The sequence below is a fragment of the Protopterus annectens genome, chromosome 16.part0 (genome assembly GCF_019279795.1).
Source record: "Protopterus annectens isolate FY-2018-M chromosome 16.part0, PAN1.0, whole genome shotgun sequence".
NCBI lineage: Eukaryota > Metazoa > Chordata > Ceratodontiformes > Protopteridae > Protopterus > Protopterus annectens.
The window spans coordinates 245,902,775-245,917,237 of record NC_056750.1 but is presented as its reverse complement, the minus strand read 5'-3'; the positions used below and the strand labels follow the sequence as shown (position 1 = coordinate 245,917,237).

Sequence of the window (14,463 nt, the reverse complement as noted above, 5' to 3'; positions counted from 1 at the left end):
CTGTGCTCCAGCTGGGAATGGAATGTGTTGCTAATGAATCCATTACGGCTGGCAACAAAAGTGACTCAAAATCGAAATATTTTCATGTATTTGTTATATTGCCCTTCTAAGCATAAGTTGCTGTTATAACAATATAAACGGTTTTGATTTTTTCACTTTAAGTGGAGAGTATTTTTTCACACAGTGTGACTGGTTGCAGGGAATTAATTGGTAATGATGGCATCACATCTAATTATAGATGTTATGTGATCCTATCTCACCTACATTCAGTACTGTACTGATGGGCTCGGAGCCGATCCCTCGGCTCCGACTCGGCACGCTATGCTATAGAGCGAAGCCTCTTATTGGCTGAGCTATTTCTTATCCCAGGATGCACCACCACTAATCTCCCAGATCTCGTTTGCCGCTTACAAGCTAGGACGTGGTCTCAAACTTGGCTGAGCTAAGTACTGAGCTAAGTACTGTTTTCTTCAACGTTTCCTGTCAGGAATTTTGCTAAATTTACCCCAAAAGCTGTTTTAACAGCTATTGTTGTTGTACGAGTGGTTTTGATAAGTTTTTGTTGAGAAAATTGTGTTTTGAGTTAAGGGAAGGTTTCCCGTTTAAGTTAGAGGGGCCTTCCCCTATTCTTATCTAGCGTCTTTGGTTTTTTTAAGAGGTCAAGTACCTGCTTAAGTTAGAGGGTCTTGACCCTCCCTTTCAGTGATTTTTGGTCTTGACATTGTATCTTGTGTAGTGTACTGTCTTGTGTAAAAAAAAAAAGAATTGGTTTTCAGTTTATCTCTGTGGTAAAATCTTTACTGACCAGCTTCTTTGACTAGTTTCTTAGTGAACTGTTAGTCAGCATGTCTAAGGAACATAGACCCTCTGGGTTTAAAAAGTGCGTGAAGTGTGGTTACAAAATGTCGATAACCGACGACCACTCCTCGTGCGTATATTGTTTAGGCGCCAAGCACCTACAGGAGTCCTGTAGCGTGTGTCACGCCTTTTCTTCCAGAGTCCTCCAAGAGAGGAAGAATAAATTAATATTAAAAGGGCTGATTAAACCCTCCTTTGAGGAGGCCTTATCTTCCTCTTCCTCTCCTACCAAAAAGAAAAAAGCGTCGGCTCCAACCAGTCTGTCGGAACCTACTGCAACAAAAAAACCGAGGCAGGCTTCTCCATCGGCTCCACGGACTTCGGAGCCGAGGGCGGAACGGTCTGCCTCGATGCCTCCAGTCTCGACCCCTCTGGTTTTGGAGCCGAGGACTGGGGCATCGAGAGGCGGGTCACCTTCATCGGCTCCACTGATTTTGGAGCCGATGAGGGTTGCCGGCTCAGACTCTTCCCCTTTGGCGCCGAAGTCTTCATCGGCACCGAGGGAAATTGTTTTGGGATCTCCCTCGGAACCGATAGTAATCGAATCCATTCGGAGCCGGTCCCCTAGTCCTATGGAACCGATGGAGAAGTCGGTTCGGACCCGATCGGTGTCATCTAGATCCTCCAAGATGTCTGATTCGGACATCGACAGGGTGCTCCTAAGACTTTTCCAGTCTCCGGTGTTTCAAAAATTAGTTTCGGCTCCAGCCCATTCGGCTTCGGAGCCGATGGTCCACCCTGTTATTATGGTTCCTCCTCCAACAGCCTCGGCACTGTTGGAGCCAGTGCTGGTGGAGCCGATGGAGGTTTTTGGGTCGGGCCAGACCCTTACTCCAACTCCGGCTCTCGAGTCAGAGTTCGGTACACGGACTTCCTCTGTCGGCCCCGGGGGGGACGCTTCGGGACTGATGTTTTCTGTCCCAAGCCTTCCTCTCGGTGCGTCGGCTGCGGGGGTGCCGTCTACCGTTGTGGCCACGGAGGTGGGACCTTCCCAGGATTCTGGTAGTCCCGCCTTCAGGGCCATGAGGAGTGCGTTAGCCAAATCTTCTTTGGCTATCCACGGTCTCCCCAGCTCCTTCCCTGCATACTGAGACTGGGTCTTTGGCAGTCCCCCTGTCCTTAAACAGCAGAGTCCCGAGGCCTGAGGTTACCCCCACTGGGGGTCCCCCCTCCTCCTGGAGGTCCCTCTGAAGCTTCTTCGGAGGAACCCCCCAGGAAAAGATTGTGCAAGAGGAAGCACGTTGACTCCCCCGATGAGTCTCTCATCAGACACTGATCTTGATGATGCAGAGGGGTCTCCTAAGTCGTCCTCAGATGATGTCTCCTTTGCAGATATCCTGGAAGCCCTTAAACAACGAGGCGGCTGGCAATCCAAACCCCCTTCTGCTGATGAGTCGGTGTTCCTTAAGGCCTTCGGGGCTCAGCCCTCTGCCTCCTGGGTGTCTCCGCCCTTCGACGAGCTCCTAGATTTGATCTGTCGAAGGGCGTGGGAACACCCAGACTCTGTGGAACCGGTGCCTGCTCGTCCAAATAAGTTCCTGTCAGCACCCCCGGAAAAGGAGTTTTTGACGAAAGGTGTGGCTGTAGATGCCTTGGTGGTGGCATCTGCTACCCAGCAAGATGTAGCAGAGGCTTCGACGTCCATCCATCCTCCTAATAAGGAGTCTAGGAGCATGGATCGGTATGGTAAGCGCACCCTAAGTTCAGCGGCCTTTACTTTAAGGTCCCTGAACTATCTCACGCACTTTACCAGATTTCAGAGGGATCTGATTAAAGAACTTTCAGATACCCTCTTGGGTAACCTGCCTGAGCAGCTGGCCCAGACGGTAGGCTCTCAGCTGGCTACACTGTCGTCCATATCAAACTTGTCTATGAGGCTCATTTCTTATGCGGCCGAAGGGGCGAGTAGAGCGGCAGGTACAGGCATTGCTCTACGGAGGCAAGCCTGGCTCCGCCTGCGTCATTTTGCGGAGGCCTTTAAGTCTTCCTTTGCCGACGCCCCCTTTGATGGGTCCTCTTTGTTTGGACCCAAGGTAAAGGACACACTGACCCGCTGCGAGCAAGAAGGTAAGACTTTGACTGCCGTAGGGGCACGATTTTCCACTCCCTTTCGGCCTTACCCCAAGGCTAAAGAGGAGGGAAAATGTGGTTCCGTAGATCTCAGAAGTCTTACCCCTCACAGCAGGACGATCCCCCTTCTAGAGGCAGGAGAGGGGGAAATTCTTCTGGAAGACGCCGTCCCAGAGGCGGCAGAGGCCCCCGCAACACTGGAGACCGCGAGTCCTTTCGTGGCTCTTCAGCCTTTCACAGTCCCTGAGGGATTGCCCGACTGTGCAGCTCCGGAGCCAGTCGGGGGTCATTTTTCGAGGCACCTAAAGGCCTGGGAAGGTATCACTCAGGACCGATGGGTGCTTCGAATTATCGCTGGAGGTTATGCCATCCCCTTTTCACACTCTCCCCCTCAGTCCAAAAAAATCCCGGACCCGCCACCCAGTCAACGGGAAACTGCAGCCTCAGAAGTTTCAAAGCTGCTGCAAAAAGGAGTCATCCAACCCGTCCCCGCAGACCAGATCGGATTAGGGACTTACTCAAGATTCTTTTTGGTGCCAAAAAAGACCGGGGACTTGAGGCCCATTTTGGATCTCAGCATTCTAAACCATTCAGTAAAAAAGTCCAAGTTCCGAATGGTCACCCTACAATCCATTCTCCCACTGCTGGAGAAGGGTGTTTGGATGTGCTCCATAGATCTCAAGGATGCTTATTACCACATCATGATACAACAAGCGTCCAGGAGACATCTGCGCTTCAGCCTAGGAGACAGTCATTTTCAGTTCCGCGCGCTGCCCTTTGGTCTCACCACAGCCCCCAGGGTGTTCACCAAATGTTTGGCGGTCGTGACTGCTCACCTGAGAAGTCTAGGATTCCAGGTGTTTCCGTATCTAGACGACTGGCTCCTAACTGCCACCTCCAAGCATCTACTATTGTGGAGCCTACAAGCCACAATATCACTGGGCACTTCCCTTGGAATCACCTTCAATTGGCCAAAGTCTGTGTTGCTGCCATCTCAACGCATAAGATTCATCGGAGTGGAGATAGACTCAAACCGAATGCGGGTCTATCTACCTACAGAAAGGATACAAACCTTACAAGCTCAAGTTCAAGCCTTACTTCACAGATCCAAAGCCCCAGCCAGAATGGTCCTGCAGCTATTGGGTTCTATGTCCGCCACGGTTCTTCTAGTTCCCCTAGCAAGGTTGCACATGAGAATTCTCCAGTGGCTTCTTTCAACTCAGTGGTCCTTTCAGGATCTCCCCCTCAGTCACCTCATATGGATCACGGAAACCTGCAAACGGGACCTTCGCTGGTGGCTGGTGCCCTCCAATCTGGATCAGGGACGACCCTTTGTTCCACCTCCTCCTGTGGCCACTTTGACTACGGACGCCTCCCAGATGGGGTGGGGGGGCATTCCCTGGGCAGGTCAGTCCAAGGCAAATGGCATTCGGAGGAGACCTTACTTCATATCAACATCTTAGAAATGAGGGCGGTGCTTCTGTCTCTACAAGCCCTTCACGATTACCTCCCTCAGGGCGTAATTACCGTTCACTCCGACAACATGTCAGTTGTCTGGTACCTGAACAAGCAGGGAGGGACCAGATCCTACCCCCTTTGCAGAGAGGCCATGAGAGTTTGGGAATGGGCAGTGTCGACCAAACGTTTTCTAGTGGCGACTCATATCCCGGGCAAGTCCAATGTGATAGCCGACAGACTGAGCAGAACGATCCTCTCTCCACACGAGTGGTCTCTGAACATTACGGTTGCAAATCAGATTTTCAGCAAATGGGGAGTTCCTTGTTGCGACCTCTTCATGACTCCGCTGAATGCGAAGTGCAAAAAGTTCTTCTCCTTCACCCCGGCTCCGGGGGAGAGCCCTATGGACGCACTAGCCCATCCGTGGCCCACCGGCTTGCTATATGCTTTTCCTCCAGTTCCTCTCCTTCCCAGGGTGATCCAAAAGGCGTCTCTCTTGGGGAGCAAAATGATCTTAGTTGCTCTTTACTGGCCTCGTCAGGTATGGTTCCCCTATCTTCGGAAATATGCACTGGAAGGTCCATGGTTCCTGGATCAGATCCCAGACCTATTGGTTCATCAGTCGGGACTATTCCACCAGTCCCTACACACCTTAAAATTGACGGCTTGGCTCCTCCTCTTCCGACTATAGTCAGGAATCATACCTTGGATCCGGAAGTTGTACACATTTTATCCTCGGCCCACAAGTCTGCTACAAAGAAATTGTATTCTAGCAAATGGAAGAGATTTGCTATTTGGGCTCAACTCCGGGTCTGGATCCCATCACTATTCCATATCAGAAGTACTGAAATTTCTAACTTCCTTTTCAATCAAGGCTCTTCAGTCTCTACCATCAAGGTTCAATTGGCAGCTATTTCCAATTTTCACGAATCTATAAACCCACCTTTAATGAGCAACAGATTGTGTAAGACCTTCTTGAAAGGTGCTGCGCTTTTAAGACCTCCGATTTCTCATCCTGCTCCTCCATGGGATCTCGATGTGGTGTTACGTGCCTTAACTTCCTCCCCTTGAACCGGCAGCAACATGTGATTTAAAATTTCTATCTTGGAAAACTGCCTTTCTGGTGGCGATTACTTCTGCCAGAAGGGTTTCAGAACTTCAAGCTTTGTCTGTAAAACCTCCGTACTTGGTTTTCACAAAGATAGAGTATCTCTCAGGCCAAATCCATCCTTTGTCCCTAAAGTTTGTTCCAGTTTCTGCCTACAACAGTCATTAGAACTTCCAGTCTTCTTTCCGAAGTATTCTAACAAAGCGGAATACATATTCCACACATTAGATGTCCACAGGCAATTGCGTTTTTATTTAGATAGGACCAAACAAACAAGGAAAACAGATCAATTGTTTGTATCCTTTTCGGACAATAAATTGGGCAAAGCCGTCACAAAGGTCACTATTGCCAAATGGATCAGGGACTGTATTACTCAAGCTTATTCCTTTTCTAATAAAGAGCTTACGACCTCTGTCAAAGCTCATTCTACAAGGGCTATGGCTACTTCAATAACATTCCATTCTAAGCTTGCCATTAGTGACATTTGTGCTGCGGCTACGTGGTCCTCCCCGCACACTTTCATTTCCCACTACAAATTGAATGTGGCATCTAGAGGACGAGCTTCATTTGGTTCCACAGTGCTCAGGAGTGTTTTCCAGTGAGCCACCCAGGATTTAGGTGCTAGGGACGCTGTCCCATCAGTACTGAATGTAGGTGAGATAGGATCACATAACATCTTTTAGTTATGTACTTACCATAACTTTAGATGTTTGGGATCCATCTCGCCTACATTCCTAATAACCCACCCTCCTTCCCCCTTCCTTGGAGATCAGAGGATATCAGAAGGTCCGAATCCTGTTGTTTCATCTTGAAACATCTGGCAATGTTATATAAACAAGTTGTGTATGTGTGCATGAATGCGGACAAACAAGATCTGGGGGATTAGTGGTGGTGCATCCTGGGATAAGAAATAGCTCAGCCAATAAGAGGCTTCGCTCTATAGCATAGCGTGCCGAGTCGGAGCCGAGGGATCGGCTCCGAGCCCATCAGTACAGTACTGAATGTAGGCGAGATGGATCCCAAACATCTAAAATTATGGTAAGTACATAACTAAAAGTTTTGTCATATTGTGTAACCTTTGAAGGGATTGTCTGGTAAGAATATCAAGTTACTGGCTGCCACTGAATAAAGTTATTGAGCATTTATCTTTACAGATTCTTTAATTTTACTATTTTATATTTTTGCCGTTTTTATTTAAATTGCAGTATGCGCACTTCAACAAACACTGATGACATGGTTTGAGTCTTTTGCAGGAGTTGGTGTCACAGTAATCCACACTGCTGCCCTGAGTGTGTCAATTCTGTACAGTAGATGGTACTGTAGTATACAAATACTGATGTTGTGCTTGTGTCAGTTCTTATAGGTTCATAGGAAATTACTAGGATAACAGCTTAAGAGCTCTTACAAGCCCAGCCAATATAACCCGGTTTTATCCAATGTATGGCCCCTAGGAGCAGTAGGATGGCATGGGTTTGTGCCTGTTCATTGAGTATTATACATATTTCCCTTGTCCATAAGGGACACAGGCGCTACCCCAGGTGTGAATTTGCAATTTCCCATCCATTGATCCATACTGTGTTTGAAGAGAACCTGGAAAGGTTTCTGCTTAATGCGAGTAGGAAGCCTATTCCAAAAAAGGGTCTCTGCAACATGTTTTGTTTGAGTTGTTCACTAAGTGATGTGTACTGTTTCTATCAGGACTGGATTTGTGAGTGCCTTGTATGTCAGGCACAGGTCACCCCTTAATAGCTAGTGAGAGACAGTAACAAGATAGGGCTTTGAGTTTATCCACATAGGTTGTGTTGTTTACACCCTGTAGTTTCTTTGTGAGGAATCTCTGAATCTGCTTCAGCTGCTGTAAGTGCCTACTCAACTTCATGCCAAATGGTGCATTATACTCGATTATTGGTATAATGAGGGCTGAGCACAGCGCAACTGTAATTTACTTGGATCTGGATGCCATACTTTTCTTATAAGTTGTGCAACATATGAAGGACTTTCTCACCAGTGTGTACATGTGGAAGTCAAAGTTCAGGCCAGTATCTATCTGTTTACAAATAAAAGGAAGGTGCAGCCACTGGATGGTAAAACCAGATTCCACTTTGGATTTAAGGGAAGTTGAGGTGTTCATAGGTAGGTACTAGGCTATCGGCCCAAGGGCCTACGTAAGCCTTGCCAACAATGTTCCCTGGCTTACACCACCCAAGAAAGTTATTTTCCTGTGCCACTGTGGAGCAAAGACACATAAGTGATCCCCGGGGTGTATTTCCTATTTCCCATCCACTCATCAAGATTTTTCTTGAAGAGTGCTAATGAAGAACTTTACTTGACTTAGATGGATAGCCTGTTCCAGAGTATGGGAAGTCTCTGGGACAGGAATCTATCCCTCCAGCATGTCCTGTTTATTGTGGTGACAAGGTTTAGTTCCCTAGAGTGTGTAGCTCGGAGGGATTGGGATTTCTTTATGTGTAGCATGTCCAACGGCTCTGGGTTTGACATAGCTTTATATGTTAGGCAGAGATCACCTCGGAATAGGCGATATGCTACGGAGTAAAGCTGGAGTTTTTTGAGGTGGTCAGTGTAGGGCATTTATTTGAGGCCAGTAATCCTCTTTGTGAGGTACTTCTGTGGCCTTTCCAACTGCTGCAGATGTCTTGTGAGGTACATTCCAAAAGGGATGTTGTACTCTATAGTGGATGTAATGAGTGTCGAGTAGAGGGGAGCAATGACCTCTTTTTTTTTCTTGGATGAGAACCCTTTTATGATGAGTTGTGCCATGTAGAAGGACTTCCTGACTACTGTGGCGATGTGACTATCAAAGGAGAGACTACTGTCCACCTGAGTCCCAATGTCTCTTATCACACATTTGGTGTTAAGTAGATTGCTGCCTATGTGGTAGTTCATGGGTACAGAGTTTTTACCAAAGGGGATGACACTGCACTTTTTGGCATTGAGCTTGAGGCCATGGCTCTGACACCAGGCATCTGTCTCAATGATGCCCTTCTGTAGGATTTCCACATCATTTGGGGACTTGACTATGGCTCCCAGTTTGCAGTCATCTGCGAACTTTGTGTAATTCATTGTTCTGAAGAAGTCCCTAACAATTATTGGGACGAAAGTGCTTAACCAACGCAAAGTTTAATAAAGTGGAATCTGGTTTTATCCTCCGGTGGCCGCACCTTCCTTTTGTCTGTATTTTTGGTAATTTTATGGTTTTTGGTTAACATATCTATCTGTTTACCTAGATGTCAACTGTTAGGGGTGTGCCATTGATGGTGTAATTTTGTAGAGGTATTTCACTTCCCAAAAGGTATGATGCATTTTTTGCATTTAATTTTAGGCCAATTATTTGTCTGTTCTAGACCCTTCTGAAAGCTATCTACATCTTTGGGGATTCACAGATTGCCCCCACCTTGCAGTTCTCAGCAAACTTTGATATCCAGATGCCTTTCACATTAGCCTTAACTTCAGAGAAGTAAATTCCAAACGGGAGTGATCCCAGCATTGAGCCCTATGGCACATGCTAATAACTGGCCTCTTGCTGGATCTGGATTCACCCACTTTAACCACGTGTCCTGTATGTGAGCAGTTTGGCTATCCATCTGGTGACATAGGGATTTATGCCCAGTTTTGTGAGTTTATTTATAATACTTGAGTGGGGAATTGTGTCAAATGCCTTGACTAGGTTGAGGTAGGCAGTATGTCCTCTTTTACTCTTATCCATGGCCTTAGTGACTTTCTCAAAGAAATCCACCAAATTCAGTAGGCATGACCTGACCTTGACAAAGCCGATTTGGTCTAAGTACAGTGCTTGGCGGCTTCCTAGTCATTATTTATCAGTTCCATGGTTATTTATTTCCATAGACCTACATATAAGACAAGTCAAACAACTTTCGAGCAGAGCTGGTATTGCAATAAACACATGCAGCTGCTTTGACTCAGTTCTGTACAGTATCTGGTATAACTGTGTTGTCATGAGCATCAGTTCTCTGCAGTAGTTCTTGCCTCGGTGCACGCACTGCTGTCATGACTGTGCCAGTTCTCTGGAGTTTTTAGTAGTACTTCACACCATAATGCATCATTTACTGTATTAGCCCTCTTTATGCCCTCTGTAGTAATTTGCTGTAATTGAATATTACAGCAATGCTGTGTGCTAGTTCAGTGCAAGAACCAGCATGAGTGTATAACCCTGGGATTAGGGAAGAGGGCTTTTAGGCTTCAAAGAAGAACGTGCTAGACACTTATTAGCAGTGAGGTTGTCACTTAAAACTGACAATCACCACTTTTTATTATAGTATGTGTAGATTTAAAATGTGCTTAGTGTAGAACTACTTTTTGAAGTGTGCTCATAAGGTTCTGGATCATGGAACATCTATTTTATTCATCTGTGTCAAACAAACTTTTACTTATCTGTTGATACTCTGTGTATTACTGCAAAACCTCTTATTTTCAGAGTTGTACAAAACAAATATTGTACATTCTGTCAGATGTTGGTGTATTGATTTATTGTGTTTTTCTTTTCTTTGCAGGGTGGTAAGGAAGTACTTTATTTGTATGGCTACACTGAAGAACAGTCAGATGGGCTGAATTTTCCTAACAGTGTGCCAGAACCTGATGAAAGAAAGGTGGCATCTGTCACAGTAGATGTTACATTACTGCGTTTGGAGCTGGACCACATTATTAAGGCAAGTTTTTGGAAGGAGTGAACCAGGTAACACCTGCATTTAGTGAGCTATGAAACTGGTAAGTACTATACTAAGACATGTTAAGAATCAGGTGGATTTCAACATAAGGAGACACCAAAGTGTCCTTTAAAGAGACAAAAATCTTGTAATGGGCTATTGAATAGGACATGCATCAAAGACAGGCAAATGAACAGCCAGTGCAAACATCAGGATGAATTGTTAGCATGACAGGGTTTTCTGTAGTGAGATATGTCATCACCAATACAGAAGATGGTGTTCTCTAAGGGGTGCCTATTGAAATTCAGAGAACTGTAATTGGGTCCTATGAGTAGTGGAGGTGGAACTTGTGTGAATGTGGGCTAATGTATAACTAGTCAAACCTGAGGTTGCATTGTCTTTGAAGGTACAGCAGTCTCAGAGTTAGTAACAGGGGAATGGTTAAAAGGTTTGACATGACTTTCAGCATCATCTTTTTTTCTGTGAGTGTTTGAAATTTGGCTTATTTGTCAGAATAATAGGAATTGCAGAATCTGTCTCGTACACCTCTGACATGGAGCCGGACAAATTGCATGTTTGAGGCTACAGGAGAAGTAATAATAATGGTCTAAAAGGAACAGTGGGTTGCAGCAAAACATCAAAATAGCACAGTGGTATAGAAAAGGAAAAAAGGAAAACCATGTATAGTTAGATGCACAGGAAGACCATTAAAAAATGACCAGAGGAGAGAGAACATTTAAGAGTGGAACTAGGGACCATGTTGAGTGCAGAAGTGATCTAGAAAAAATAATGTTGTTGCTTCTATGTGGTACCCTTTAAGGAAAAAGGTAAAGAACTTCAAAGGAGATGTAGTAGATACCTAGTTGTTTATAGAAATATGACTCCTGAAGGAGATCAAGAATGTGAACGTCACCAGTGTAGTGCTACCAGATGAGGTTTACATTTTTTGTTTTCTTCAGAAAGGTGCTTTGTCCATTTTTATGTCAGATTTGGCTATCCTGTGCAAGTGAGAGGGGCTATAAAGTGTTGGAGGAGACAGGAGTATCAGTGCAGTTTCCTTGATGTGGAAGTGAATATGAGACCAGGTGCTGCACAGTAGCCACTATACACAAGGAGAGATTAGTAGAAATTTTAAAGAAATAAAGAACAAATTAAATCATTTGCACCTTTATAGTTTATCAGCTATGAGTTGATATAGATTCTGTGGGGTGAAGGTTGGAGAATAAAACGTGGGTCTGTCTGAATATAATAAATGGCTCTGGTTGTAAGATGGAAGACAAGATGATAAGTGGAATTTAGATTCAGGAAGAGTGGCTGAGCATTGTGAGGCATCAGTCATTAGAGATGGGATCAGTCCTTACAGATACCTTTATTTGTAGCTTAGAGTTTGGACTGGTCCTTACAAATGGCTATGTCAGCAACATAGAACTGGAGTATCCTTTAAAATATCTTTATCTGCAGCATTCCAGTGGGGCTGAAACGAAAGGTATGTTTCTCTACACATACACTAAAATCCATAAGAATTGATAGGAAACCTAAGACAACTGAGCCTTGTAGCCATTTACACATTCCCAGTACCCAAATTTAGACGTTACCTCATTTTCAAGGAAGGCTAGACCATTCAAATCAGGGGTGATTTTGTGATTTCCTTATCTAATCCTCTAGTTCTGGTATAAAAGAAAATAGGTTCGTAAGTGTGTACCAAGCTAATGGCCCTGGGACCTTTACAAGCCTAGCCCATAGAAGTGCCCTGGCATTGTGCCACCCGTCGTTAGTTCCCAGTGCCTCTGTCAAGTAGAGCCACTGGAGTGATCCCCGGGGTAAACTTTCTATTTCTCATCTACTCATCAAGATTTCTCTTGAAGAAGGCCAGTGAGGTGCTCTGCTTGACATGTATGGGAAGTCTCCAGAGTATGGGCAGTCTCTGGGTTATGAACCTGTCCCTCCAGCATGTTCTGTTGATTGTGGTAATGAGGTTGAGGCCTCTGGAGCGTGTAATGCGGAGGGATTGTTAATGTATCACACTGCTTAATTTGCAATGGAAGCCTGTTCCAGATGTAGGGAAGGCATTGTATAACAAATCTTTTTCTTAACCTTGTTTTATTTGCTGATGCAGGTTTAGATCTACAGTCCTAGTATAAGTGGGATTGCTCGAATTAGGAAGATGCAAGAGATGCTGGACGATGAGGTCCCTAATGGCATGGAAGACAGGGCACAGACCACCACTCAGGAATCTGAAGAACACTGATTAAAGGGACAGTGCTTCCCAGTCTTTTTCTGGTAGTATAGGGTTTTTAAGCCAGTGATCTTTTAGTTAGGAACATCTGGTGTCTTTATATTTGTTGGATATATCTAGTGAGGTACATCTCAAAGGGTGCATTGTATTTGATGATTGGCCTAATCAATGCTGAATATAAGAAAGCAATGACTTCTTTAGATGTGGATAATATTCCTTTTGTGATCGGCTGTGCTACGTAAAAGGATTCCTGACTACTATAGTAACATATAATGATCAAAGGTGAGGTAATTATCAACCCACATTATACATTCTCTAACTACATCTCATTTGAAATGGAGTGTTGTCTGCCTTGTAAGCTTGGAGAAAGGGTTGGCTACTGAAAGGGTCAGTATTTCACTGTTTTGCATTTAGGTTCATAGGTTCATACTAGGCTATCTGCCCTAGGGCATTTATAAGACTAGGCAGAGTGTGTTTGGCTGTCGCCACCCATTTTAAATTAATTTTGCTATGCCCTTTTTCGAGGTTAGTATACTGTGCCTCTGTCTAACAGTGACACGGAAGTGATACCCGGGGTAAACCTACGATCTCCCATCCACTCATCAAGATTCCTCTTGAAGAGAGTCAATGAGGGACTCTGCCTAACCTGGACTGGGATTTTATTCCAGAGTGAAGGGAGCCTCTGGGTTATGAATCTGTCCCTCCAGCATGTTCTATTTATTTCAGTGCTGAGGTTCAAGTCTCTCGAGCGTGTAGCTCGATGGGATTTGGATTTTCTGAGGTGCAGCATGTCCATTAATTCCGGGTTGGACATGGCTTTATACGTCGGGCACGGATCGCCTCTGAGCAGGCGGTATGCCACTGAGTAGAGCTGGAGTTCTTTAACCGGGCAGCATATGGCATCTGTTTGAGCCCTTTGATCCTCTTGGTGAGGTACTTTTGGGGTCTTTCCAGTTGCTGCAGGTGTCTGGTAAGGTACATCCCAAAAGGGGCATTGTGCTCAGTTATGGGCCTGATGAGGGATGAGTAAAGAGGCACGATGACCTCCCGTAATCTAGATGTGAATCCCTTCATGATTAGGTGGGCTATATAAAATGTTTTTCTAACCACTTTGGCCACAAATTTAATTTGAACTTTTTATTTGTACCCCAGGTATTAACAAGTGTAAGCTCATTCTGGAAGGCTTTGGTGTTTGAGAAAGAGTTAAGAATGACACCCAGTTTACAGTCCTCTGCAAACTTAGTTAATCAGAGAGCCTGGTTTGTGATCTGGAGAGCCATAAAGTAGATGCCCACTGCAATGCTACCCTCTTACAAGATATTGTGAGTATATGGACACAGCTCCACTCCACTGTCCTCCAGGATGGGCACATCCATTCTCCCCCAGCCATCACTATTAATTGTCTGATCCACTAATTTGAACTTGGACTGCTTGGGTCATAGTCAGCACTTTATCCCTCAATATCTGGTTGTAAGCAAGTACCATGACATTATTAAATCTCCCAGTGAGAATGAGGAAGGTTTCAACAATTAGGAGTTTAAAAAGGAAGGAAGCAAACATGTCTGCTGCAGCTGACAAAGGACAGATAATTGTGTCCATTCTTGGAGAAGAAGGCCAGACGAGGGCCTTCCAATGTCACAGTCCCTCTGAGGAGTGGCAGTAATACAAAAGACAGTCCTAGAGTTGGCATATGGCCACCAAGCTACATAGGACTGTAGCCTTCATCACTGGAGTGCAGGAATGAGCAAAGGGGGTAGTATTCTGGCTTTGCTGTGATTCAAGTCACTTGTATCTTACCCACAGGAAGGGAGGGATGTTATGGCCTATAACATATACCTTCATTTCCAGGATCCAGGTAGGAGTATAAAACACTCTCATGGCTACCTGAAAGACAGCCCCTCCAGACAGTTCTTGCTCCCCTGCCGAAGATACCTAGTATGAATGGGCTCAAGTCCAATTGGGGGGCTTATTTTACTTTTATTTTACTCTGAATTTGTTAACCAGGGTAGAGGATGTATCCCACTGGACCTATTTCAGTCTTCGTCCTAGGG

The 14,463-nt window shown here is 45.2% G+C and overlaps 1 protein-coding gene across 2 annotated transcripts in view; it reads left to right on the top strand.

The window, feature by feature from the left end:
- Window positions 1-14,463, top strand: part of RNF31 (ring finger protein 31) — a 1,258,066-nt gene that overhangs the window by 76,259 nt on the left and 1,167,344 nt on the right. For both annotated transcript variants that reach the window (XM_044058825.1, XM_044058826.1), the window contains exon 4: window positions 10,024-10,179. In XM_044058825.1, coding sequence (XP_043914760.1) covers window positions 10,024-10,179 — 156 coding nt within the window. The remainder of the gene's footprint in view (window positions 1-10,023; window positions 10,180-14,463) is intronic.